This window comes from Podarcis pityusensis, assembly GCF_964106645.2.
Source record: "Podarcis pityusensis genome assembly, chromosome: 8".
Lineage (NCBI taxonomy): Eukaryota > Metazoa > Chordata > Lepidosauria > Squamata > Lacertidae > Podarcis > Podarcis pityusensis.
The window spans coordinates 85,009,483-85,035,177 of record NC_138033.1 but is presented as its reverse complement, the minus strand read 5'-3'; the positions used below and the strand labels follow the sequence as shown (position 1 = coordinate 85,035,177).

Below are 25,695 nucleotides of genomic sequence, written 5' to 3'. Positions count from 1 at the left end.
TCCAAAGAAGGGATAGTTTGGGTTTATTTATTAAATGTATTTCCAGCTTGACCTTCATCCTAGGGCATGACACAAACAGTTAAGAATAGGAAGAGTTTTCATGCCCTAGAAATTCAAAACATTGTTAAAATTGCCACCCAGGGGAAGAAACACCAGTTGCTGCAGCACACTGAAGACCTAGTAGCCAACAGAAACCCAGGCAAGGAGGGGCGACTTTTCCTATTCTGCATCTGTACTACTTGTACTCTTGAGGGGGGGGGCATTCTATAAGCAGCACACTACAGTGGAGAGGGCCCTGTCCTTTGCCATGATGTAAAGGCACTCCTTTCAATGTTTGAGAATGAGAAATGCTTGTCTGTACCCTTGCAAGGAGGGCGATAGGGAGGCGTCGTCTTTGTTCCTTCAGAAATCTGGATCCGAAGTTTAGATCTTAAACTCAACTCTCAACCTTGGCAGAGTGGGGCGTTCTCTAGCATCATGTCCTCTCGGGGGCCTGAGTCGCTGCTTCTCTAAAATGAGTACCTTTATCCAGGGCTCTGAACTAACAAACAATGTGGTTGCAGATGATAAAATTCCCATAAGCTCCTCCCCAGAACCTTACAGACCTGCATCTTTCTCTGCCGTGTTTTGATGCTCCCGACTTTCTTGTTGGCTTTTCTAGTTTCTTGGATGTTGTGGCTGCTACTCTCCAGCTGACTCTAGAGCCTGTTCTCTCTTTTGGGATCAAGCAAAGATGCTGCTATGCCCAGGCGACTCGTAAGGCTTCCAGGAAAGAGGCGTTCCTTGATTCTAAACTTGCCAATTCCTCACCAGTTGTGGCACGGGCAGCTGTAGGGATGTTTTTGGGAAACTTAATCACATTTGCTACTCTCATTTACTACAATACCTATGGCTTTAAAAGGTTAGACAAATTCATGGAGGAGAGGGCTATTGATGGCTACTAGCCTTGATGGCTATGCTCAGCCGACAGTCAGAGACAGCATTGCTTCTGAATGCTATTTGCAGGAAATCACAGGTGGGGAGATTGCTCTTATGTTCCAGTCCTGCTTTAGGCTTCCCGTTGGGGCATCTGGTTGGCTACTCTGAGAACAGGATGGGTCACTGGCCTGATCCAGCACAGCTCTTCTTAGGTTCTTAGCAAGATTCCTTTGGTGGGTGAAGGGACACTACAGAATATTTCTTTCCTAGGGTGCTTGTCCAGAGCCTCGTGTTCAGTCCCTACACCAGACTCTTGTCCATCTTACCAGGAGACTTCTACCCCATTTTTTTAAAAAAGCAAAGTTTACAGCAAACACATCTTTGGTTTATTAGAGTGGAAAGCAAGTAGCATGATGCCATTTCAACCTCCTGTTGCACTGCCACATTTTTGCAATGGCTTTACAGTTGTTTCCCATTTAACCAGAAGTCTGGGTTGTCTTCTAAAGGAGAACTAGTTTTAGAAGACTGAAACTTGACTCAAATCTCAGGTTCAATTCCCACTCTTTTAGAAGAAAAATAGAATTCACACAAACATGAAACAAAAGTAAATCACAACCTGATAGGTTTTTGTTTTTTTTCAAAGCACAGATGAAAGGGCTTTCTGAGCAGTGAGTGACATTTGGACCAGCTGCTGTACATAAATTGTTTCCTAGATCAGAATTGCTCTCTAGTGGAAGAGTGGAGGAGACGATTTCTCTTCATGCTTCTGCTCCAATCAAAGGCAGAGCTTCCTGCACTCATATCTATATCACATTCAGAAGAGTCAACCTTTATCACTTATGCTCTTGGTGCTGAGAATTCGTATCAGACTGTTTAACTTTTTGCATTTCACAGGAAAGGCACAAAAAGGTGTTACATTTTTGGCAGCAGAATATATACAGACACAGCAATTTACAACTTGCGATTCTAAAGGCACCACAGAAGACAGCAGGGGTGGATTGTTTTGTTTTAAATAAGTGCTCTAGCATTCTGAGTAGGACCAAAATTGCATTCATTTGATGTTAACATGTTTTGTTCTGGACACAGATTTTCTGTTCAGAGCATGTGTGAAATTTTAAGCCATTGTGCATATTTTTTTTAAAAAAATGTAAAGCAAAGGGGCTAAACTTGGGAGGAAGGCAGAAGCATTGTAGAGAGGTGACCTCCCTACAACCTCAGTCAAGCTGAAACTGCCCTCCTCAATTTCCCCCCAGAAGCACTTGATTTTCTTAAGAAGGGCAAAATTCTTGAAATCAACTACACATAAATGGGAATGAGGCACAACCCCCTTTGGGAACTAAACAAGAGGCTGGACTTGGCAATATCCAGATTTACTAAAAAGAACAATTTATAAAACGACTCATGCAAGCAGCAGTTCCCATATACATTGATTGAAAAGCAAGTCTCCCTTGCCATGCGTACAAAGGGTACTGTGTAAAGGTGGTATGGCTGGGTCATTACAGGGAGCCCCGGACCAATAAGGCAAGCCCCAGGCAGTGCAGCTGCTGTCATTGCCCTTTGCCCAGAATGCCTTCGGGCCTTATTTGTTGAGGCCCCAAAAGAATTCTGGGGAAATGAAGACAACAGGAGAACAAGTCACCTGGCTCGGGGGCTCCTCTTCGAAACACCAGACCCTAAGAATGTTAAGAAATGAATAAAACGTGTGGTTGGCCTCTGGGGGATTAGGGTAAGAAATACAATGTACAGGGCATTCTGCTAGCAGTTATAGTGAGGCCAAGGGATGAAATCCTGCACTGCCCCTTCATTATGCAATATTTGTTCCTGGCAGATTTTGGTGGGCATGTGAAGCTAAGTAACAATGCTTACGTAGCCTCCTGTATATGAGGGTGTAGTTGTGGGGGGGATGTACTTTGGGGAAGGGCCACAGAGCACCTGCTTTGCATACAGAAGGTCCCAGATCCTGGAATCTCCAGGAGAGACTCTTCTCTGGAATCTTTGGGAGTTGCTGCCAGTCAGTGTAGACAGTGCTGAGCTAGATGGACCAATGGTCTAGCTCAATATAAGGCAATTTCCTCTGCTTCACTTCAGACTGCAAGGAAGGCCTATGTTTCATTTATAAATCTACAGCAGGCATGTCCAACAGGTCAATCATGATCTACCAGTCGATCGCGGGGGCATTCCTGGTTGATCACAGGATCAAAGCAAGAGATCTCTGTGGTGCTCCTGATCAATCAGCAACCCCTCCCCCCAAAAAGCTCAACAACTCTTGGCAATGACAATGGGTAGATCACTGCCAGTATTTTTAGAGTGGGAGTAGATCACAGTCTCTTGGGAGTTGGATGTGCCTGATCAACAGAATACTAAAGCTAGCATTCCCTAGCCTGATACAGCCCAAAACCTCTGGAGAGTAACACCCACCAACTCCAACCAGTCTGTAGTCAACGTCCAAGGATGGAGGGGGTTATGGTTTGGCAACAGCTGGTGGTCACCAGGTGAGGAAGGCTGACTTAGGTGGTCAGCAGTCCCTTCCGTGCAATCCCTTCAGGAGTGAGGAGTATAGGCAAATGAAACCTAGTCAAGAGGACCTGCGGGAAATTTGAGAGTTGCCAGGTTTTGTGGGGTTTTTTTTTGTTTAAATCACAAACACATTTGCAGGTCCAATTTTAGAAGCCAGGGCACAAAAAAGATTCAGAGCTCCCCACACGTATATTATCTGCCAATGATTCCAAGGAGAAATTATTTCCAAACCTATTATAGTACACAAAATCTAGGTTAGCATGATGCAAAACTGGCATAAAAGGATTACTGCAAGAGATTGAGACTGCAGGCAGCGTGGGCAAGACGTGCTGCCTGGGTGCAGGAAAAGGCAAGAGGCCATTTGGGCTGTTAGTCTTCCCCACCACAAAGGAGGAGCAGGACTTTCCTGTAGTCTCCTGAGGTGTCGCCCTGAAAGAGAAATTTGAAGCCACTGTCAAGTCATGCTTTTGATTAATGGTTTAAAGCAGTCTCCCCCAACCGCGTGCTCAACAGAGGTTTTGGACGACAGCTCTCATCAGCCCCAGCGCCATAAGGCCATGCTGACAGAGACTGATGGGAGATTTACCTTATTTATTTCATAAAATTGATACACTACTTGACTAAAAAAGCAAAGCTCAAAGCAATTTACAAGGAGACGAAAACAAAGTTATCAGTAAAAGCAACACTTTATCTTTTGAATGTTTTAAAATCGACAATAAACTAAAAGGAGATTAAAACACCCACATTCTACTTGTCTAAACAAAAACCATTTAGCAGCCACCGAAAAGAGTGCAGTCAGGGTGCCCGCCTGATTTCAAGAGGATGTGAGTTCTAGACTACAGGCGCTGCCATGCGAGATGTAGTTTAACATATCTGGAGAGCAACATTGTGGATGGTGGTGGTTTGTATCTGGCTTTGCTATGGCCATTAAACACTGCTCCAGGCTGCTCACATGAGTGTGAGCCTCTTTGGGGACATTGTTCCTGCAGGGAATTCTCCTGCCCAAGCCTCACAGCAATGAGAGAGAGCAGCCCAAAGCTTCATTAGGCTTGAGGCCTACATGGGAATTTAAAGGTGCTGGAATTGGATGGGGAAACAAATGAACAAAAAATGCAAGCTCACCTTAATGAAGGAGTAGAGGGATTTTCCATACATCCGCTTGAACTCTGCCTTGATATCTATCATGTCTATCTCACAGCGGGAGACCATTACTCGAATGAGGGTGTCGTCATTTGTCCCTAAACCCTTGATTGGGGGGAAGGAGAGAAAACAAACAACTGGTCACTCGGTTTTTGCATTCAAACAAACAAACAAACAAACAAACAAACAAACAAACAAACAAGGCCCATTCAAACCTTTCTCTCTCCCCTGCCCCATTTACCTTCATGGATTTGTACAGCCTTTCAGCAAAGTAGGCATGCCTATTTCTTACACAGTTTACTGCAAGGAGAAAAACAAAGGAAGCGAGGTTAGCAAAGCTAGAAAAGAGAGCTGGAACCAGACAAGCTCATGATCAAGGAATATAGTTTTTCAAGCAAACAGAGGGCCTGCATTTTTGAAGAAAGAAAGTGTGGTGTCAACTGTACTTGGCCAAGAGGAAACTGCCCAACATAGGAGTCCCTTCATCAGCAGCCATTATCCAGTGAGAAAGCATGAAGGACTCTCTAGAATAAGGGTGGGGGAAACCTGTTGCCCTCCAGAGGTTGCTAGACTACAACTTCCAGCATCCCCAACTTCCAGCATCCCCAACATGCTGGCTGTGGCTGCTTGGAATTGGAGTCCAACTTTTTAAGCAGAGGTTGGATGGCCATCAGTCATGTAGGATCTAGTTGAGAGTCCTGCATTGCAGGGGGCTGGACTAGATGACCCCTGGGGTCCTTTCCAATTCTACACTTCTATGAGTCTATGAGCTGGAGGGTCAGACCTGGCCTGGGAAGTCATAGATTCAAATCCCTGATCAGTCATGATATTATTATTGGCCAAGTTCAAACATCACATTGAACTACAGTTTAAAACAAAAACTATGGTTTTATTTTGAAACAGAAGCGTTGATTCAAACTTCTCGCTCTGCTGCTGCCTTCCTCCAAGGAAACAGGAGTTTGGCTTGTCCAAGGAGCTCCGAGGAGTCTGGGTTGTCACCATTTATTATTTACTATTATTATATTACAGGGACATGGGTGGCGCTGTAGTCTAAACCACAGAGCCTAGGGCTTGATGAGTGGAAGGCAGTTTGAATCCCCGCAACAGGGTGAGCTCCCATTGTTTGGTCCCAGCTCCTGCCCACCTAGCAGTTCAAAAGCATGTCAAGTGCAAGTAGATAAATAGATACCGCTCTGGCGGGAAGGTAAACGGCGTTTCCTTGCACTGCTCTGGTTCGTCAGAAGCGGCTTAGTCATGCTGGCCATATGACCCAGAACTGTCTGCGGACAAACGCCAGCTCCCTCGGCCTATAGAGCGAGATGAGCGCGCAACCCCAGAGTCGTCCGCGACTGGACCTAACGGTCAGGGGTACCTTTACCTTTATTATTATATTTATTTATATCCTGCCTTTTCCCCAGACCAGGATTCAAGCCGGCTTACACAAATTAAAACAACGCAGATAAAATCCAAAAAGCTAAAAATATATAAAAGATAATTGCTTAAAAGTAATTAAACTCTTAACAGAATTAAAACAACACAGAAAACACATCCATTAAAATACAATACGGTATATTATAAAATGTCCGAACCCGTTTTGCCTCAAGTGCTAGTTCTCTCCAAACTAACCATGATCTGTAACCCAGATTTGTTCCAACTTGTTCAGCATTAATTTTGTTCACGTTAAATCATAGTTTGGTTTTTTGCTATGGTTACGTGAAAGTCAGATCATTATTTGCTAAAGGGGGTGAGTTATAAATCATTCTATTGCAACGACCCTTTGCAAATACTAAATTCTAACAGATATTGATGAAATCAGTAAAACAAAGAAATGCCACAGTATCAGTTTGGAGACAAAAACAGCTTTACACTAATACACCTCAGCCCAGCAGGCCAAAAGGCTTTAGAATAAAAACACCTTCAGCAGACAATGGAAGGTCAGTGTGGGGGGCAAATTAACCTCCCAAGACAGGGAGTTCCAGTCTGGATGTGACCAAAGAAGCGATTTCTCACGTTTGAACAAACTGTTACCAGAATGCGGGGGAAAGTCTCCCCTGCAGATATTAAGGAGCTTCGAAGGCTCACATGGAAGGAGGCATTGCATTAGCTATCCTGGGCATAAACCATGAAATTCACCGGGTGACCTGAGCCAAACTATCTCAGTCAAGCCTATCTCACAGGGCTGCTGGATAATCTTCATGTAGAGTTTATTGGACTTCTTGAGAGAAGGGTGCAGAAACCAAGACCATCATTGCAAGGCACCTCCATAGCTCTTTCAAGTTGCCCCACAAGACCATCCCATCCCCCGTTTCATTTCAGCAGCTCAGTAAATGACTCACCTATCGCTAACAAGGCATCCTCAAGATCTCCTGACATTTCAGATTTAATGCTCTCCGTAATGTCTTTGTTAGCAATCTTCCTGTAGTCATCGAACACTGGAAAGCAGAAGGAGGGTTTCACTAGCAAATTAAAAGTAAAAAAGGTGCCAAATCTAGAAGCCCACATATTTAGGATTTTATTCAACTAATTTCTACTAAGAGTAGACTCACTGAAATTAATTGACAAAAGTTAGCTATGTCTATTAGTTTAAATGACTTTACTCTGAGTAGGACAAGCACTGGCGACAGCACTTAAAATTGTCCTCTGTTTTGCTGCTTAGATGAGCTAGAACATAGAACATTAGGGGAGTTCCCAGGTTTCTGATATTTGACGTATGATTATTTTAAAATAAGAAAATGGCAGTTCAGTAGAAATATTTTCCCTTTACTCCTCCACAGTGCAGGTTTAAACAAACTCTGACATTATTTACACAACCTCAGCCACTCCCAAGGGATTTGTAGAAATTTCAATTCAAGGAATGCAGAATCCCTTGGTTGCTGTGAAAATTTGATACACCAAACCACATCAGTTTCCCCTTTGGATTACAGTTGAACTCTGCTAAAGAGATAGAACAGATTCTATTGCCTAGACTGTATAACGTGTTGATCCAAATAAACATGGACATAGCATATGGTTTATAGGAGATATGGGAAGCTGATTGGCAGATTAGCATCAGTAAAGAGGTGTGGATTTCAATATGGAGAAAATTTCCTTTTACCGTATTTTTCGCTCTATAGGACGCACTTTTTCCCCTTCAAAAATGAAGGGGAAATGTGTGTGCGTCCTATGGAGCGAAGATGCCATAGCCCCGCGACCCTCTCCTGGCTGGAGAGGTGACGCGCGGCTATGGCAGGAGCCTCTACAGCCCCGCGTCACCTCTCCAGCCGGGAGAGCGCGTGCGGGGCTAAAGCAGCCCCCCGCGACCCTCTCCCGGCTGAAGAGGTGACGCGCGGCTATGGCAGGAGCTTCTCCGCTGCGCCTTTCCGCTGCTCCCTGACCTGCTCTTTGGGGCTGGTGGTGGGCTTCCCCCCGCCAGCCCCAAAGAGCAGGTCGAAAGGAACCTGAAGCCTGAACAGCGAGAGGGGTCAGTGCACACCGACCCCTCTCGCTCTCCAGGCTTCCAAGGTAGCCGCCTGAACGCACCTTAAACAGCACCTTGTTTTAGAGCGGGAAAACAAGAGGGGGAAAGTTCTCCCCCTCTCTGTGCAGCGCCTCCTGCTGCTTCACTGATGGGGCGCTGGGCAGAGAGGGGGAAAATTTTTTTTCTTGTTCTCCCCCCTCTAAAACAAAGTGCGTCCTATTGTCCGGTGCGTCCTATGGTGCGAAAAATACGGTAAATTGGTCTTGGCCTCAATAATAGAGGTGTAAAAATGGCATGTCACTCAGTGGCTCAGTTCTGGGATGAAGTATTTGTTCAAATAAAACCACTTACTGGATAAAATGTCTCTGGCTCTTCTCAATCCATTTATGGGAGACAGTATTAACTTATACAGTTTTAACTTTTAGTAAATTCTCTTCTCCTAGCACCCAGGTGCATAACAACAGGATTCTGGAGGAACTTAGTGTTTCTCTGACAAATTGGTAGAACAAAGTGGCAAACAGCACTTGTAGAAAAATAATAAAATTGGCACAAAGCTTGAAACATAAAGTCTCTTTTGTAAATGAATAGCACAGTTTCATTATGTACATAGCTAAAAACAAAAACAGACAGCTCCCCTCACATTATAAAACTTTTTGGTTAATAAACTATTTATTGCCTTCTGTACAAAAAGTAGTCTGGGATAAGAACTGCACGTATTGCCTAAACACCAGCTTCTGGTGATATATTACTTAATTTATCTCTGTGATGTTGTATATGTTGAAAGAATTAAAGAAAAAGGAAAAAAGAAATATTGTGCAGTGGCAAGTTGGGTTGAACAGACACGGGGGTTTCTAAAACCGTGTGTGTGAGGACTTTTGTTTTTTTAAAAAAAGGTTTATATATATTGTAGGTATTAAAAGGAAAGACAACCTTCCATATTTTGCCTTTTTTCAGTCTACATTAGTGTAGTCTCAAACTGTGTCCTTACTTTACAGCCCCATCAATTAATTAAGGTTTGGCCAAGGCAATCCATTTTTGGATCGAGCTTAAAGGCAAAAATGCAAAAGGCCCTCAAAGGTTCAGGAAGCTGCTTGTGTTTGCACATCTTCCGAGCTACAGTGCTCTGCATACTGCTCACTGGGCTCACAAACTTTCATTTATCTAGAAGGAGGAGGAGGATTAAAAACCCACAGAGTGAATGAAAGACAAGCACCAACAGGTGGTAGCAAAGCAAATGCAGCAGACTTGTCTTGAAGCCAACTCTTACTGTAAGAACTGGTGGAGCAAAAAACAGGAAGATACAGATCTCCTTCCCAGGAAATCCGTGGGGTTCATGTCAATGCAAGTTTCCATGGGCATGAAAGAAAGACACTATGGCAGCATATAAATGCTGTATGAATTTTGCAATCCGGAAGAGCATCTCATGTACGCTCCTCCACAGGAGAAAGAAATTAAGTTGGAAAGAGTCCCAAAAGGAAACTATAGTAAGAGTATCTGTCAGGGCTGGTTACACATCCTTAGAAGTCACGCCAGGGCTGGCTCCACCCTTAAGAGTCATGTTACTGCCTTTGCTTAGACTACAAACCTCCAACTGTCATGTGGCAAATAACATGCTTGCTTTTTAGCTTCCCTTTTGCCATTGCTAAGAAATGGCCTCTGAATGTTCTGTATTTTATTGTTAGACATTGTTTCAGTGTTTATTAACATGAGATCTTTGTTTGCCTGATTGATATTAATGTGATTTTTTTAAAAAAATTGTGTTATGTTTTGTCATTGTTGATGCATTACCTTGAAATGCTGTTATATTTTAGTCTGTGTGTGGTTCTGAACCTCTTTGAGCTTGGTTTTACCATGGAAAAACAGCATACAAATAAACTTAGGTTGACGATGATGAAATTTCCTACACTTAAGTGTGGTAAAGAGACACTTTACATTCCTACCCTCTTGGCATATGTACGAGAAAGGGCTCCCTCCCCTTTGCACATATTCTGAAAGCATCCCAGATGCCCAAGGGGAGTCTCTGTACAACAGCCATCCAAAATGTTCAGCCTCTTACCCCTCAACAGGTGGTTTCTGCTTCTTGAGCACAGGATACTCATGAACTGGGCCTCATCAGTGCCCCATCTTTGCTCCCCAGCTTCGTACAGACACTGAAAATGAGAAGTGCAGATAAAAAGGCATCAATTTTTAAAAGGTCAGTGCAGAAGGACAAGGAAACCTGGGAGGGAAGCAGAGCCTGTGAGGGGAGAAGGGAGGTCTAAACAAGAGCTTGGCTGTGGCATCCAATAGCCCAGACAAGTTCCAAGTAGGTAAAAAGGTGGTGCTTATGTCACACATTGTTTAAAATCACAGCAGAGAGAAATAGCCCTGGGTTAGAAGAATTCACTCCCCTGAAGGAGGCAACTGTGATATAAGCTGCTGCCCCAATGTGGTATTTTTCTGCAGTAAGATCTGTTCCCCAAGTGCAAAGAGCTACAGACCTGGGCATCTTGCACGGCCAGGCCCTCATCAACATAGCTGCTCTCATCTCTGTTGCCCTGGAAACAAGAGGCATAGGTTAAATTCAGTCTAATGCAGGGGGTGGGAATTTCCTAGCGGGGCACTGCAGGTGTCAATGACTATCAGACTTTGAAAAACTGGTATCACTGGATCTGGTTCATCAATTTTGCTGAATTAAACTAAACAGTTTTAATTGGATTTTGAATAAGTGTGCAATTAATTGTTACTGTTTTGAATTTCACTTTGTTATTATCATCCTTTGGTCATGTAAACCACTATTCTGAATAATGCTTTTTTATAGGGTAGGGTAGGGGGCACTGGAGATGAGTTTATGGAACTCATTCCCCAAAAAAGTGTGTCCCAAAAAGTTTGGGAACCACTGATCCAATGTATCCAACTTAAATGAGGGGAGATTCCAAGGCAGCAAAAAGGCCCTTGGATGTAAACAGTCTGTACCAAGGGGTCCCAAACCAATGGACAAGCATCATGCAAGTGGTTCATAGCATGTCTGCCTTAAATATTGACAAAGAAAGAAATGAGGGAGAGGTGGTTGTGAAAGCTTGCCATAAGGCAGCCTTTGCCAACCTGATTACTTACAGTGGAAAGAGACACCAGCACTCTCCGGAGCATGGAGGAGGTGTCCGAGACGATGTCGTCCTCAAGGCTAACCCCATACTCTGTCAAGAAAGCCAAGACACAATGGGTTACTGAAAGTACTCCAGAGAGTACTGAGAAATTAGAGTCACGTTCACGTACCCACCACACGACAAGGTAACTACCTCAGGCAGCCGATTCAGGAATGAAGATTAGACAGATCTGGGCACAACCTAACACCAAGTTCTCCCACACAAGCAAACACCACAGGAAGAAACTCACAAACATCTCTTTATACTCACGATGTTTGTAGGTTTCATTAATCCGTCTGATTTCCGGGTTGGTACGAGAAGCTAATATTTCTATGAGGCAGCCCTCATCTGTCCCAGCCCCCTGAGAGAGAGACAGACAGACAGAGAACATGAACAGAATGACCACTAGGGAGAAAGGGAGAGTTCTCATCCCAGTGCAGGCAGGATTTAAATGCTGAACCTCCCTGAGGAGTCCTTTCTTTGAAAAAAACCAACAACTTAGAGAAACACCAAGATGGAGGGTGGGAAAGTACCCACTGGCCTCAAAACAGATGAGAATGCAGCAGTGCTCATTCTACAGTGGTTTTCATTCTGCTCAGAGGGTTCTGCCCTTTTTATTGCACATTAATGATGGCGTGTGCCTGCAAATGTTTTGGGGTGGTCACTGCGCTTCACTTCCAGACAGTGCAACAACCTGCTGAAATCAGATTACTTTTTATACCAAAAACATTCTGGTTTATTCTTCTCCTGTTTCTGTTGTGCCATAGTCCAAGATGCATGGGGAAGCACCCCAGCACAGACAAAAGAGGAATAAATCCACCACCAGGGCACTATTACTGTGTCAACAGCACGTTGCAGAATGCGCCCGCTCTCAAACACCAGTGTGGTGGGGCCCTGTAGCCGGAATTCATCACACCCAAAGCAGACCCAGCCAGGTTGCTCCAGGGCAACTTTTCTTTGGCTGCAACATGGTTTTATCTGAACCCTCTGGAAGTTCTGTTTCCCTTCCCATCTCTCCTTCCTGGCTGTGATACCTGCATTGCACAGGATTGGACTATCTGATCGGTTGGGTCTCATTTCCAAGGCTACCATTCTACGATTCCATGATCCTAGTACCACATACTCTGGAAACCAGGCCCTGTCCAGCAAAATGTGCATATGATTCCATGATTCCAGTTACATGATCTGTGTGCAGAGCCCAGGTATGTCCCACCCAATTTTACATGACAATACTGTAGGAATTATGCTTATTGGGCAAGAGTCCACTCATACTTGGGCTTCTGTTACAAGCCTTTGCAAACCTTGACAGCTCTTTTCAGCTCCTGCACGTCATACAGAGTGATGGGTGTCATCAGTCCAATGATAACCCTTTCAAAATTCCCACTCAACTCAGACTTCAAGTCGTCAATCAAATCCTGTTGGGGAAAGACATGGTTTGGGTGAATATCTCACAGAGAAGCAACTGTGAAAATGTGCTTTTAAGCACATCAGAGGTAAGAAAAGTTAGTGAGAGTGGAGCTCCTCCACTTGGCTTAACAGCAATGCAATAAGGTGATCAACCCCCCGCCCCCCTAGATTCACAGAGGTTTACTTAAGACAAATATTTGTACTACAGGCTGAGAACGTCTGCCAATTATTAACATCACTGCCAATGGAGGGGACCTGTAAATTCATTTTTATGGATGGTGACTGATGTATGCATATTAAACATTTGTATGCATCACTGGAATATTCCTTTATTACCTCCCAAAGCCCTCAGAACTATGAGCACTCACTGCTACCTTTGCTACTTACTTTTATTAAACATAGTTCACCATACTTAGAATCTGATAAGTGCTTTACAGGCCTCTGAGGTTAAACTGCCCAAATGGGCAAACGAAACTGCACTTGTGTGACTTGCCAAAGGCCAAAGGCCCCAAAGCACATGCACGGCTGATGAGACACTTAACCCCTGCTCTGCTGTCCAACATTCAGCCCAGCCTTGCAAATAAATTCCCCCAAATTAGATACGTTTTTAACTAGCCCGCCTGCTGACTTCCAACTGCGCTAGGCCTATGTGGCCGTATGAGCCTGCCATTTTCCCTGGACCCCAAGCAGAGGAGAAGGTCTTTTAAGTGTTCATGCTCAGACTGTGGAACTCCCTACCAGGATGAGGTCTGTTTGACCACCCCCTTGCTTGATCTGTAGTCAGCTAAAGAACAAAAATGGCCTTTCCGCTCCTTCACATTTTTGGACTGCCAGCCTGAAGACTCGTTAGCAGGCTCCTCTTCTGTATATGCTTTCAACTGCAGAACTTGTTTTTCTTCAGTACTGGAGCAGTTTATTGTGTCTTTGATTTTAATGACTTTTTTTGTAATATTGGGATTTAAGATGATTTTAAATAAAATAAGCGTGCAGAGGACTGGGGAAGAGAAAGAAATCATGCTTTTTCTGGTTGCTTGAAAAGTATTCCTATTCATCACAGGTGACTAAGTGAGTGGCTATTTAAAAGTTGGGGAAACCACAGGTGAGGGGGAAGCAGACTCAAGGGAGGACATAGATATGTCATTTGGGCAGGTGAAGTATTATAGGCTGATCAGTACAAAAAAAGATAATACTTGCCATGACAGATTTTAAACTATAAAACTTCTAAAATCTCAAAAACTAGAGGTGGGGAGCAGGGAGGAGAGAGAACCAAGGAACTAGATAGTTCCTATTCAATGTACCTACCCGCCCAATAGTGGATTTGTAGGCTATCTTAATCTCCTGCCGTTGGGCCAAATTCCTGTTAACCAAAATGTCAATAATGGCATCTTCATCTGTACCTGAGGCAAGAAAAGCAACCAACTTATTTGAAATTCAAGCAAGAAAACCCACGTGGGGGTGGAGAGACAATGACATCAATTTACCATGGTAACTACTGACAAGCTAGGAAGCAGCAATTACACTCTAGAAGTGTAAATATGCTCACAGACACACATGCACATCCACTAGTTTACACACTGATGCACATGCAGCCTCAGAAGGTGGATGTGAATGAAGGGGACTGAGCATGGGTCAATATAGAGACTAGTGGGGTGAGGTTGTGCGAGACCACCAAGGGAGCTATTGGGAACCCCAGCTCTGCTCTCTTCCAATGGGAAAACACTAGTCATTAAATAGGGAAGATACATTGTTGCCAGGTTATTAGGGCATTTGGCAATTAAATTTCCTCTCTTCCTTTTTTCTATACCAAGTCGCAGCTGTCATGTCCTAGATCCATTAGGATACAGATTTCTATGAAATCACACTTATCTTCTGTGGAGCTATGAATAAGCTATTCTCTAGTCCTCCTTGAACCCCAGTGGTTCAGTTTATTTTTTTTTAAAAAGGACACTTTCAGTTTTGAGAGCCTCAATGATAAAGAAGACTCTTCTTTAAGGGTGTGGCTTGGCCACCTTCCTGGAAGTCACCTGCAAGTCCACCTAGGTCTTTGGTGTGATGCACCCTGACTGTTTCTACACTCTCCTTACGGCACAATGGGGTCCAAAATTCTGCTGAGCAGATTGGTGGAGGGGACACAGCTTGGCAGGCAATTCCTGCCTTTCCACTGCAACTCTAATCTGTAGAACTGAGTGGCAGATGTGAATGCTCTGTGCTAGAGTGCCTGCTTTGCATGCAGAAGGATCCAGGTCTAATCCATCACGCCTCTTGTTAAAAGGACTGAGCATCAAAGAAAGGAAGACCTCTGCACAATACCCTGGAGAGCCAATGGCAATCAGAGTAGACAGCGACCATGCTAGACGGACCATTCTCTAGGGATAATTTCTTTTTATGTATACAGTACATAGATGCAAGATAACCAAGGCCATTTTGACAGCCCTTGATACAGAATAATGGCTTGCTCTGTTAAAACTGTTTAAATCCCATGGCTATTAGCCCAAAGCCTGCAGAACCACTGACCTGAGACAGAAGAAAAATAATGAGTGTTTCATGAGAGACACAGAACACTTTCCAGCTCAAGGGCTGCATTCCCTTGTGGAGGCAAAAGCATTCCAGCCACAATGTAAAAGTGAGAGACTTATATAAATATATACCTACCACACAAGCAAGAGGTAATTGTCACAAGCCAATGACACACTCCAGGCAGGCAAAAGCATCAGGAAGGGTACAGAGCAAGGCTGGCGAGAGTTGTGGTCTGTGGAGAGTCCCAAGGGCCAGACAGAGAGGTCTGGAGGGCCACTGGTTTCTAATGCCTGGTCTTGAAGTTCCCCACCCCATCAGAGAGAGGGGGGCCAGAGACTCACCTAGTCCTTTCATGGCCTTACGAAGTTTCTGGGCATCCTCGTCTGCCCTGAAGTTGGAAGCTCCTTTGATAGTTCCCCGGTTTCCTGCCTAAAGCCAAAGAATATCAGCTGTTAAATGCCATCACAAAAAGGGATATACCAGTGGTTGTGGCTCCAAATAACTCAACTGGGCTCCAAATAGCTCATTGAAAGCCATAGTAGCAAAAGCACAGAGATGCCTCACAGTGTGCTATATTTCGTCAGAATGGTGGCTATTGTGTCTGTTGCTTACCTGTTGCCAGTGGGCAACACCAAATTCCAGTAGAGATTGGGAAAGCTGCAGCTCAATGCTAGAGCACACATGCGGTAGGTGGAAGATCCTAAATTCAATCTCCAGTTAAAGGAGGATCTCAGGTGGTGGGAAAGATCCCTGCCTGAAAGCTTAAGGAAACTACCACAACTCAAGGTAAGGCATACTGGACTTTATGAACCAATAATCTTCACTTGGTATAAGAGAGCCAGTGTGGTGAAGTGGTTAGAGTGTTGGCTAAGGACCTAGTCAGGACCTCCTCAGCCATGAAGCTCTATGGGTGATTCTGAGCCATTCACAATCTCTCAGCTATCCTACCTCACAGGGTTGAAGTGAGGATAAAATGAGGAAGAAGAGAACCACTCTATGTATACCACCTTGAGCTCCTTGGAGGATAGGTGGGATGAAAATGCAATAAATATTCTCTTGCCTTGTTTACCTAACCAAAAGAGTGTGGGGCCTGACTCCTCCCCCTACAAAAGCATATATAGGTTAAGTTCCCACAGGACAGAAGTGGGGAATTATGATACGTAGAAGAACAGCCTTTGCCAACCTGGTGCCCTCCCAGCACACTGGCTGGGGTTGATGGGAGTTGTACTCCAACAACACTGGGAGGGCACTAGGTTGGCGAAGGCTGCAGAAGAGGATTTATGAGGACCCAGCAGCCCTGAACTTTCTGTTGCCAACTGTCAGCTCTGTTGGAACCTTCCCATGGCACTATCATATAATTCTTGCTCTGATAAGAGTGAGCCTTCCGTCTGTTTTATTTCCCCAACTCAATGTCACAGAACAATGGCCCTGTTTATTGGGCTCGGAGCGTACCGGGCACAGCTTGGTACATGCTGTGGAAACAGGAATCACTCACCATGACAGCCACCTGGTCTGGAATTTCCCAAGCCAATGATTATCTGCAATAAAACAAAGAGGTGATTTAGATAATATTTGACTTCAAAAGCAGTGCTCTCCTGGCATGGGAGAGAGGGGCTGCTAAGCCACCTGGTACCACCCAGTACTAGAGAGGAACAGCCCTGCCTACTTTGGGGGCAAACCTCTAGACACATCCTTTCCCCAAGGAGTTGCAACACCCCCACCACATACGTCTCAAAACTAAACTACAACAAAATCCTAAGATTTTCAAGCGTGCATGGGGCAGTTCTGCACAGCCTGTTCTCAGTTAAAACTCCTCAAATGCCATCTAGTTTAGAGAAAAGGCAAGAGAGGTGACATGATAGAAATTTATAAAATGATGCATGGCATGCAGAAAGAAGATAGAGACATGTCCGTCCCCCCTTTTTTCATAACACTAGAACTCATGGATGACCAATGAAGCTAAATGTTGGAAGGTTCAGGTCAGATAAAAGTAAGTACTTCTCCATGCAACGTATGGTTATTCTATGGAACTGACTCCCACAGGAGGCAGTGATGGTCACCAATCTGGATGGCTTTAAAGGACAAGTTCATGAAGGAGAGGGCTATTGAAGGCTACTAGCCACAATGGCTATGCTCTGCCTCCATAGTCAGAGGCAACACTGCTTCTGAGTAACAGTTGCTGAAAAAGACAGGAGGGGAGAGTTGCTCTTGTGCTTGGATCTTGCTTGTGGGCTTCCCACTGAGGCATCTGGTTGGCCGCTGTGACAACAGGATGCTGGACTAGATCCAGCAGGATCTTCTCATGTTCTTAACTGCTATGAACCAGAGATTCTGCAATCAGTGGAAATCCTCTTTTACTATGCTGGCATCTTTAGCATCAGCACCCCCCACCCCTGGAATGGTCTTGAACCTGGGCTGTGTCCGAAGAGGTGGCCCCACACAGCCCCACATGCCCCTATTATAAGTGAAAGTTTGTGGGCATTTTAACTGTAAGCTGTGTTGGGAGACAAACTTGGTTGAAGAAGCAAACAATGACAAAACTCATCTTGATGTGAAGCAGAGATCTGGCACCACAGGGCAACCTCTGGACTTGAAGTGCTTTGATGGATTTTTCTACCAGCCTTGCCTGTCCCAGAACAGGACACATGACAGAAGAAAGCACAAATTAACTTAAGAATAGTCTGGCTACTGGGGGCCCATCTAGTCTAGCTAGCATCTTGTTCTCACAGTGGCCACCAAGATTCCTGTGATAAACCCGTAAGCAGGAAACTGTGTTCCAGAAACAAGTGGTTTGTGCCAGATCAAATGAATGAACAAATCACTCCAGTGGTGGCCAGCCATGTGTGATGTCAGATACAGGGCCACTCTAATGACTGAGCGAGTGGGCAGAAGCCAAATTGTGGGTAATAGGTGGAGCACCAAACTGACTGTGGGGATTCTACTGATTCAAGAGTTCCCCAGAAGAGACAGCCCCACCCAGCCAGAATCCACAGCAACAGCACCACTCATGCTGTCTGAAGAGGCTTGGTCTGAGCAGGCTTCACAAATCTAGGAAAATACAAAATGCAAATATACACATGTGTGGTATTGCACCTTCTACAAACACGAGGCAAATCTAATATTTAAATTTGTCATACGCAAAAGATGAAGCTTTTAAACAGGCACTTTTTAGCCTCATTCCCAGGTTTGTGCCTCAGTCATGTCAAGCTGCCAAGGAAACAAGGAGCATGGTTTTTTAGTCTGGAAGAACCAAGCAAAGCCTGCTTCAAAACTCAGCTCTTCAAACAAAGCTTTGACTCAGACTGTTTTAAGTCTTCCTCCCCCCCAGTAAAAGCAAAACCAGAGTAATGTGGAACTGAAATGGTTTCCAAGCACATGGTTTTCCAGTCTCTCTTCTCCAAACCCAGGCTGTGTGGGGTTTTTTGGTTACAGCTCATGTTTAAGGAGAGAGCTTAACCCCAAGCCCAGTTTCCAGTAACACAGACATAAGAACAGACTCTGGATCAGGCCAATGGCCCAGCCAGTCCAGCATCCTCTTCGCACAGGGGCCAACCAGACACCTCTTTTGGGAAACCTGCAAACAGGATCCAAGCATAAGAGCACTCGTCGCTCTTGTGGTTTCCAGGACCTGGTATTTAGGAGCATTGCTGCCTCCAAATGTGGAGGCGGAGCATAGCCATCATGGCAATAAGAAGAATAATAATTTATTTATACCCCGTCCATCTGGCTGGGTTTCCCCAGCCACTCTGGGCAGCTTCCAACAAAATATTTAAATTCAGTAGTCCATCAAACATTAAAAGCTTCCCTGAACAGGGCTGCCTTCAGATGTCTTCTAAATGTCAGGTAGTTGTTTATTTCTTTGACATCTGTTGGGAGGGCGTTCCACAGGGCAGGTGCCACTACTGAGAAGGCCCTCTGCCTGGTTCCCTGTAACTTGGCTTCTCGCAGCGAGGGAACCGCCAGAAGGCCCTCGGTGCTGGATCTCAGTGTCTGGGCAGAACGATGGAGGTGGAGACGCTCCTTCAGGTATAATGGACCGAGGCCATTTAGGGCTTTAAAGGTCAGCACCAAAACTTTGAATTGTGCTCAGAAACGTACTGGGATGGCTAAGAACCATCAACAGTCCTCTCCTCCAAGAATTAGTCTAATCCTCTTCTAGAGCCACTCAAGTTGGTGGCCGTCACTGCCTCCTGTGGGAGTAAGGCAGTAACTGGCTACATGAAGAAGTCCTTTCTTCTATCTGTCCTGAAACTTCCAACATGCAGCTTTATTTGGATGTCCATGAGTTCGAGTGTTTAAAAAGGCTCCAACCACTTCTGAGGCAGTTCGTTCCACTGTCAAACAGCTCTTTCTTAATATAGCTGCTCCCAGTGGAACCATGAGCAGAATTTATGACTTTTGGGGTTGAGGCATAAAGTTCTTGGGCACAGTCAACTGGCCTATTGCCAAACTTCAAGCTCACTTAAATTTTGATGTACGTTAAATGAGTTGTCACTCGTTGCTTCTCTTAAGTGTTATGTTAAAGTGAGATTATTATTATTTAATTAAGTGTAGTTATTGTGCAACTTTACTTGCACCGTTTCATATGTGACCCTCTTTGAGCACAGATGTATTTGGGTGTGATGCTGTATACAAATAAGTTGACTACTATGACTAACCAACAGCAGAGCTCGTCTTATGAACATGCAAGACATGTTTCACTGAACTGCCAGGCACATTTCCTGATGTAAATAAGGACTCACATAGGAGAAGCAGCTTCCTGGGAAACCAAACTCTCTTTCACAAAACAATACGTGGATTTTTTAAAAAGTAAAGATCTGGTGGATTCTAAGAGGGAATTAACCAGATGACATATTTTGCAACTGCGGCAAAGCCACGATTCCAAGGGCTTGTTTCTGAGTAAACATGGGTTGGATTGCGCTGTACATCTTGCAACATAACGTTCAGATTCCAGTTTCTGTACCCAAACCCACAGCTAAAAAAAAAAAAAGTTCCAGAGACAAACCACAGGCCTTGTAAACTGCCTGGTTTTCAGACTACTTCAGAACCCAGCTCTCCTCAAGAGTTCTTCAAGAAAAGGGTGTGGTAATAAATTAGTAGCTGGGGCCCAAACTATCTACCACTTTTATGGTGTAGTTAGAAATCACTAGGTAATACTAGGCCGAAGAGGTAGAAATTAGGAGAGGAACCTTATTCCCTCCATTCTCCAGCTCTGATCCTTATGAAAAACTCTCCTCTTCCAAAGCTGCAAATAGCATTGGCGGAAAAAAGCTCTCATTGGCTTCAGCTGGAGCTTCCACCCACCCACCTCCTGCTAACATTAACTGCAATGGATTATAGGAGAGATAATTTGACCTCATGGAATCATAGAAGATGGAACAAGCTTGTTTTCTGCTTCTCCAGAGGGGAGGACCCAAACCAATGGATTTAAATGACAAGGAAGGAGATTCCAACTAAAAATTAGGAAGAACTGTCTGACAGCAAGAGATGCTCGATAGTGCAACGGACTCCGATGCAAGGTGATGGACTCTTCTTCATTTGAGGTTTTTAAACTGAGCTTGGATTGCCATCTGTCAGGGATTCTTCTGCTCTGATTGCAGGAGGTTGGACTAGATGACCCCTGGGTCCCTTCCAACTCTATAGTTCTATGATGCTATATCATTGCTGGCAGAACTCAAGTACAGGATTTCCTCCTTTTAATTTCTCTTAGTAGTCTTAATAATTAGTTGCACCCACCCCCCAGCTTATCCCTCAAGGAAATAAAAAAGCTAGAAAACAAAGTATCCCAAAGAGCTCTACAGATGTGTAAATGTAATGATTTACTCTTGGTTTATTTGCCATGAAGCATAGTCAAATAAGCAGCATGGGATATCATAATCATTTAGAATCATTTTCATCCGTTTTGCATGCCCCATGCATAGCAGTGGAAAACACAACATCAAAGCCGCGTTGACTGCTCTGCCCCTCTGCTACATTTCATTAGGAAAAACAAGGTCAGCAACTTTCCTTAAGCGGATGGTTTTCATTTGCCAGCTACAAGCATAACAAGGTTTATTCATTCAAATCTCTACTTCCTGCTTTTAGTTCTGTAGGAGACACTGACGTTGAGATTCGCTTTGCAAATCTAGTTGGCACTGCAAATCTAGGGTTGCCTAATTTTTATTTTTTAAATCTAAGTCAGTGGCGTCACAACATCAAATAACGGCAAAGGTTACCAACTGAGCAGAAAAGGCCCGCCCGGGTTTCCTAATACCATTTCACACCCTAGCAATGCCTTCAACATCAGCTGGACCTACAGAAGAAGCCATTTCACACCATGGAAATGAGATCAACCCCTGCAAATGTCAGTGCACATCAAATTGCAGTTAAAAGGCACAGATACAGAGGCTGGCTTGGAAGCTGGCACTCCCACATGGCAGTGATTTCCATAATCTATTATATGTTGAGTGAAGAACTTGCTGTCTTTGCCGATGGTTCTGAATCCTGAACTTGTGGACATCCACAAGCTGAATGATGGAAGGTTCAGGACTGACAAAAGAAAGTCCTTATTCATGCAGGGTAGAATCGATGGAACTCATTCCCACAGGAAGAAGTGATAACCACAAACATGTGTGGCTTTAAAAGAGGATTAACAAGTTCATGGAGGAAAGGGCTATCAATGCTACTAGCCATGATGGCTATGCTCTCCCCTCCACAGTTGGAGGCAACGATGCTTCTGAACACCAGTTGTTGGAAACAACAGGAGGGGAGAGAGTTCTTGAGCTCTGGTCCTGCTTACAGGTTTCCCACTGGGGCATCTCATTGGCTATTGTGAGAACAGGATGCTGGACTGGATGGGTCAACTTCACTGGGTTACCCCAATGAGAACATCTACCTCTGAAATACATTTTTGGGCAGAAAGGATGGGGATTTAGTAAAATAAAGTAAAATAATAAAAAATTATGAGTTGAATCCGTGTGTCAAATCTGCTGCAGAAAGTTGTGGGAACCCTCAGAGCTAATTTGGAGGTATGTGTTCAGTTCTTCTCTCGCCTCTATGAAATAGCCAGAAGAACAAAAAGAAGTGAAAAAATAAACAACTGCCCATTTAGCATTTGGTCTGGTCTTTGCTTCTGTCTTGCTGGTTGTAAATTCAACTCAATAGACCTGTACTAGTTGTCAATTTGCTACTAGGCCAAATTCAAGGTGTTATTGTTAGTATATAAAGCCCTTAACAACTCGGGGCCAGTTTATCTGCGAGAATCACCTTACCCCATCTATGTCTACTTGATGGCTTCTATCTGCAGAACTGGCATTGTTACAGGTGCCACATAATACACATTGGCAATATCTCGATTTTGCACCTACACCTTGAAACTCTTCACCTATTTACATCAGGCAGGCACCTTCATTGTATTATTTTGGGTGCCTGCTGAAAACATTTTTGTTTTGACAGATGCTTAGAAAGCTGATGTGAGTTTTAATCTTTTTTTAGTCTATTGTTGTTGTAGCTTTTTGAAGGTCTTACATCATTGTTAAATCTTACTGATTTTATTTGTAAACCACTTTGAGTGTAGTTCTGTTTACAATCAAGCATAGTACAAATTTTATGAAATAAATACAATGTTTTAACTGTTCACATTCTTCACCTGCTTTACCAAGTAATGTGCTTTTAGAGGATATTATTTTTATATGGCTGTTTTATTTGATTGTCAATGCCTGCATTTCTGCCCTGGGCAAGTGCAGGATGTAAGGCAGGAGAAAAGCACAATAAATGAATAAGTAATAAGACAAGACGCTCAAAATTCAAGCAGAACAATCCCAAGTTAATCAGAGCTTTGTTCTCAATTCCTTTCTTTAAGTCTTCTCAAACAGACTCCCCTTGGCAAAGGCCTCCCTACAAGCTCTGGACATGTTTCCTAATCTACCCAACCATGGAAAACTAATTATAACAAAATCTTAGAGTGGAACAAAACCTGATTTGTATTGTGACTCTTTCATCTATTTAGCCCCAATGCAAAGAAAACTGGCTACCAATTCTGGAGTAGGGGTGGAAAAAAGTTTCCAAATCCTAACAGCAAGCATCACCTTTTAAAGAGTAGGAACTTAAGTGTTTTCCCAACTCCTGTCCCAGTAGGACACTGCTTGACGGAAGTCATCCCATACATACTCAAATGCACTAGCTAGACCAAAACAGCATTAGCTGGAGCAAAGACCTTTAGCAACCATCAGACAAGCACCCATGCTATTGAATGTACCGTAAAACAATCCTCTGGAAAGGCTTTTAGAAGCCAGAGCAGCAATGCATGCTGCAAATCTGCCAAAATGCCTAAATCTGCCCCTCCTTTTCAAAGGGCTGTTTATGGTTGTGAGGTGTCTATGCACCACACCTGGTGAAATCTCAGAAGCCACAGAAACTGTGGAATATGGTTTTCATTAGTAAGGAGGGAGAAGGGAGGTTTCAATGCCCAATATCAACCTTCCTCAACCTGGTATCCACCGGCTGCTTTGGACTAAAACTTCTACAGCTCTCAACAGCAGCACTAGTAGGAGCTGATGGGAGTTGTAGTTCAGGCTGGGGCAGGCTACTCATTATGGCTCCTTTGTACAACTCCCAGAAGCAGAATAAATTATGCAAAAAAAGAAAAGTTGCAGCATAGGGAATTGTGCACATCTGCTTAATTTTCATAGTTCACTCAAATGAGAGAAATCAGCTTCTCTTGTGACAGAGTTTTTAGCATGGAATCTGCACAGGTGATAAGAAGCAGGTCGAAAATGCTACTTTAGCCCAAGCAGTTCCCAAAGTACAAGCTAGAACAGCTTAGGAAACACCAACTTCAGCTCCTGGCTCTTAATACAGAAATTGATGGACTTGTTTAACTGGTTCTTGTTGCAGCACCAATTAGAATATCATTATTCGGCTTTATTATCCTGCAATTATCAAACTAGCATGTTAAATGAGACACCTTTACCCTTCAAACAAGAACACTGAATCAAGCTTTAAGAACCCAGGTGTGGCCTGTTCATACAAAGAACAAAAAGAGGCACAAGCAACCTGTGGCTGGAGGGGGACCTCTGTTCTCAGGACCAAACCAGCGTGTCTCATGGTAACCAAACACAGACATGTGTGCCTGTGATTTTTAAAAAACTGAACGGAGCAGGAAGATATGAGTGAAACTCACCTCCCCATCATGCAGGCACCCACCCCCAACCCAGACATAAAAACCTCTCTCCTACCTGCACACCACTGTTTGAAGCAATTCCCAGTCCAAACCAGCTTTCCCAAACCTGATGCCCTACAGATGTTTTGAATTACAATTATGATCAGGAGCAAATGTCAGGAGAGTGGTGCTGGATCTTGGCCCTGAGGCTGCTTTTCCTTTGGAGTAGGACTGCCCTCCACACACTCTTAGGTGAGGGATGCTGGTCAGCAGATCCTGAGGTGAGGCACAGCACACTGGCATCATATGTCCACATGCACCAGAGTAAAAACATATCTGCTTCCTAGTCAGGTTTTGTTTCACGAGACTGAGGGAGGAGGCTGAGAGCTAACCGCTTTTTAAAAAAGAAATCCCTTAAATTCCCCTTAAAGGCAAAATAGGGAGTGGATACCAGCACATGTAGACTGTCTAGACTAGGGTAAATGGGGCTTCTATATCTTTCTATTATCCAACAACTGCTTCCCCCCCTCTGGTAACGATATTAGATCAGGGTGTGGGGGCAAACTACCTCCTCATTCTATTATTATTACAGGTTGATTTATATTTCAGCTTTCCACAAGTTACTCTGTTTGCTTATTTCATAACAACAGCATGTCACTTACCTGCACAAAATGTCAAACTGCAGTTCAGTCAGAAAACAAAACATCCCTGAACCCCTAAAGAAGTATTGGTCTACGCCACATCCTATCTCCGTGAACTTCAAGACCCCCAAATATTATCACCTTCAAGACCTACAATATTTTTCTTCCATCAAAACTGTCATGTTCATGGAAATGCAATTTGACCCTAAATGACAACTGCAAATAAGGCTATGGGGGCAGTCTTGCACCCCACAGTAAGTTTCAGAGCAGGGTTTCCCAAACCCGGTTCTCCAGTTGTTTTTGGACTGCAAGTCCCCTCACCCCTATCTAGCAGGACCAGTGGTCCGGGACGATGCAAATTTTAGTCCAACAACAGCTGGAGACGCATGTTTGGGAAGCCCTGTTTCAGAACCCCAGATCATATAGCCACACTTCCAGAAACAGATATGGCAGCATGGGAAAAATAGCTATTTTTTCAAGTTTTCAAAATGAGCTGTGGTGGGGAGGAGAGGAGCATGGCTGTAGCCAGGATTTTTGTTACCAGGGGCAGGCCTTTTGTTGGGGCGGGGGCAGAACCTCAGTTTGCTATGTATTTTTATTAAATTTCATTGATTGGGGTGGCAACTGCCCCTCCCTACCCCCCCCCCCCAGCTATGCCCATAGTATTGGTATGCTTTTCTCTTGTCCTTAATATTAGTTTCTTGGTTTTTATCCTGTATTTTTATTCTGTGAACCGCCCTGAGATCTACGGATGAAGGGCGATAGGCAGATTTCACTATATTATTTATTATTATTATTAACTAACTAACTTGCGAGGCCTAGCAGGCAGCAGCC

At 44.1% G+C, this 25,695-nt stretch overlaps 1 protein-coding gene and 1 long non-coding RNA gene across 2 annotated transcripts; both read right to left on the bottom strand.

The window, feature by feature from the left end:
• Positions 1-13: 13 nt before the first annotated feature.
• Positions 14-21,892, bottom strand: LOC308483598. Its single transcript, XR_013989719.1, has 2 exons — positions 21,777-21,892; positions 14-1,053 (listed from the first exon to the last, which is right to left on the bottom strand). It is a non-coding gene; the product is annotated as an uncharacterized lncRNA (long non-coding RNA).
• ANXA4 (annexin A4) lies at positions 1,282-25,695 on the bottom strand. Its single transcript, XM_081017542.1, has 13 exons — positions 25,671-25,695; positions 16,577-16,619; positions 15,423-15,510; positions 13,867-13,961; positions 12,459-12,572; positions 11,428-11,518; positions 11,129-11,208; positions 10,513-10,569; positions 10,089-10,182; positions 6,912-7,007; positions 4,817-4,875; positions 4,558-4,680; positions 1,282-3,864 (listed from the first exon to the last, which is right to left on the bottom strand). Exons 2-13 carry the CDS (start codon positions 16,577-16,579, stop codon positions 3,805-3,807), a joined length of 960 nt encoding a protein of 319 aa, XP_080873668.1. The 5' UTR covers positions 16,580-16,619; positions 25,671-25,695; the 3' UTR covers positions 1,282-3,804.

What these genes read in the sequence shown, in the direction of transcription:
- ANXA4 (XM_081017542.1), bottom strand. An exon ending in GGATGCCTTGTTAGCGATAG is followed by an intron (nt 4,876 to 6,911) that starts GTGAGTCATTTA and finishes TTCTCCTTGCAG; the next exon opens with TAAACTGTGTAAGAAATAGG. An exon ending in GGCTGTACAAATCCATGAAG is followed by an intron (nt 4,681 to 4,816) that starts GTAAATGGGGCA and finishes CCCCCAATCAAG; the next exon opens with GGTTTAGGGACAAATGACGA.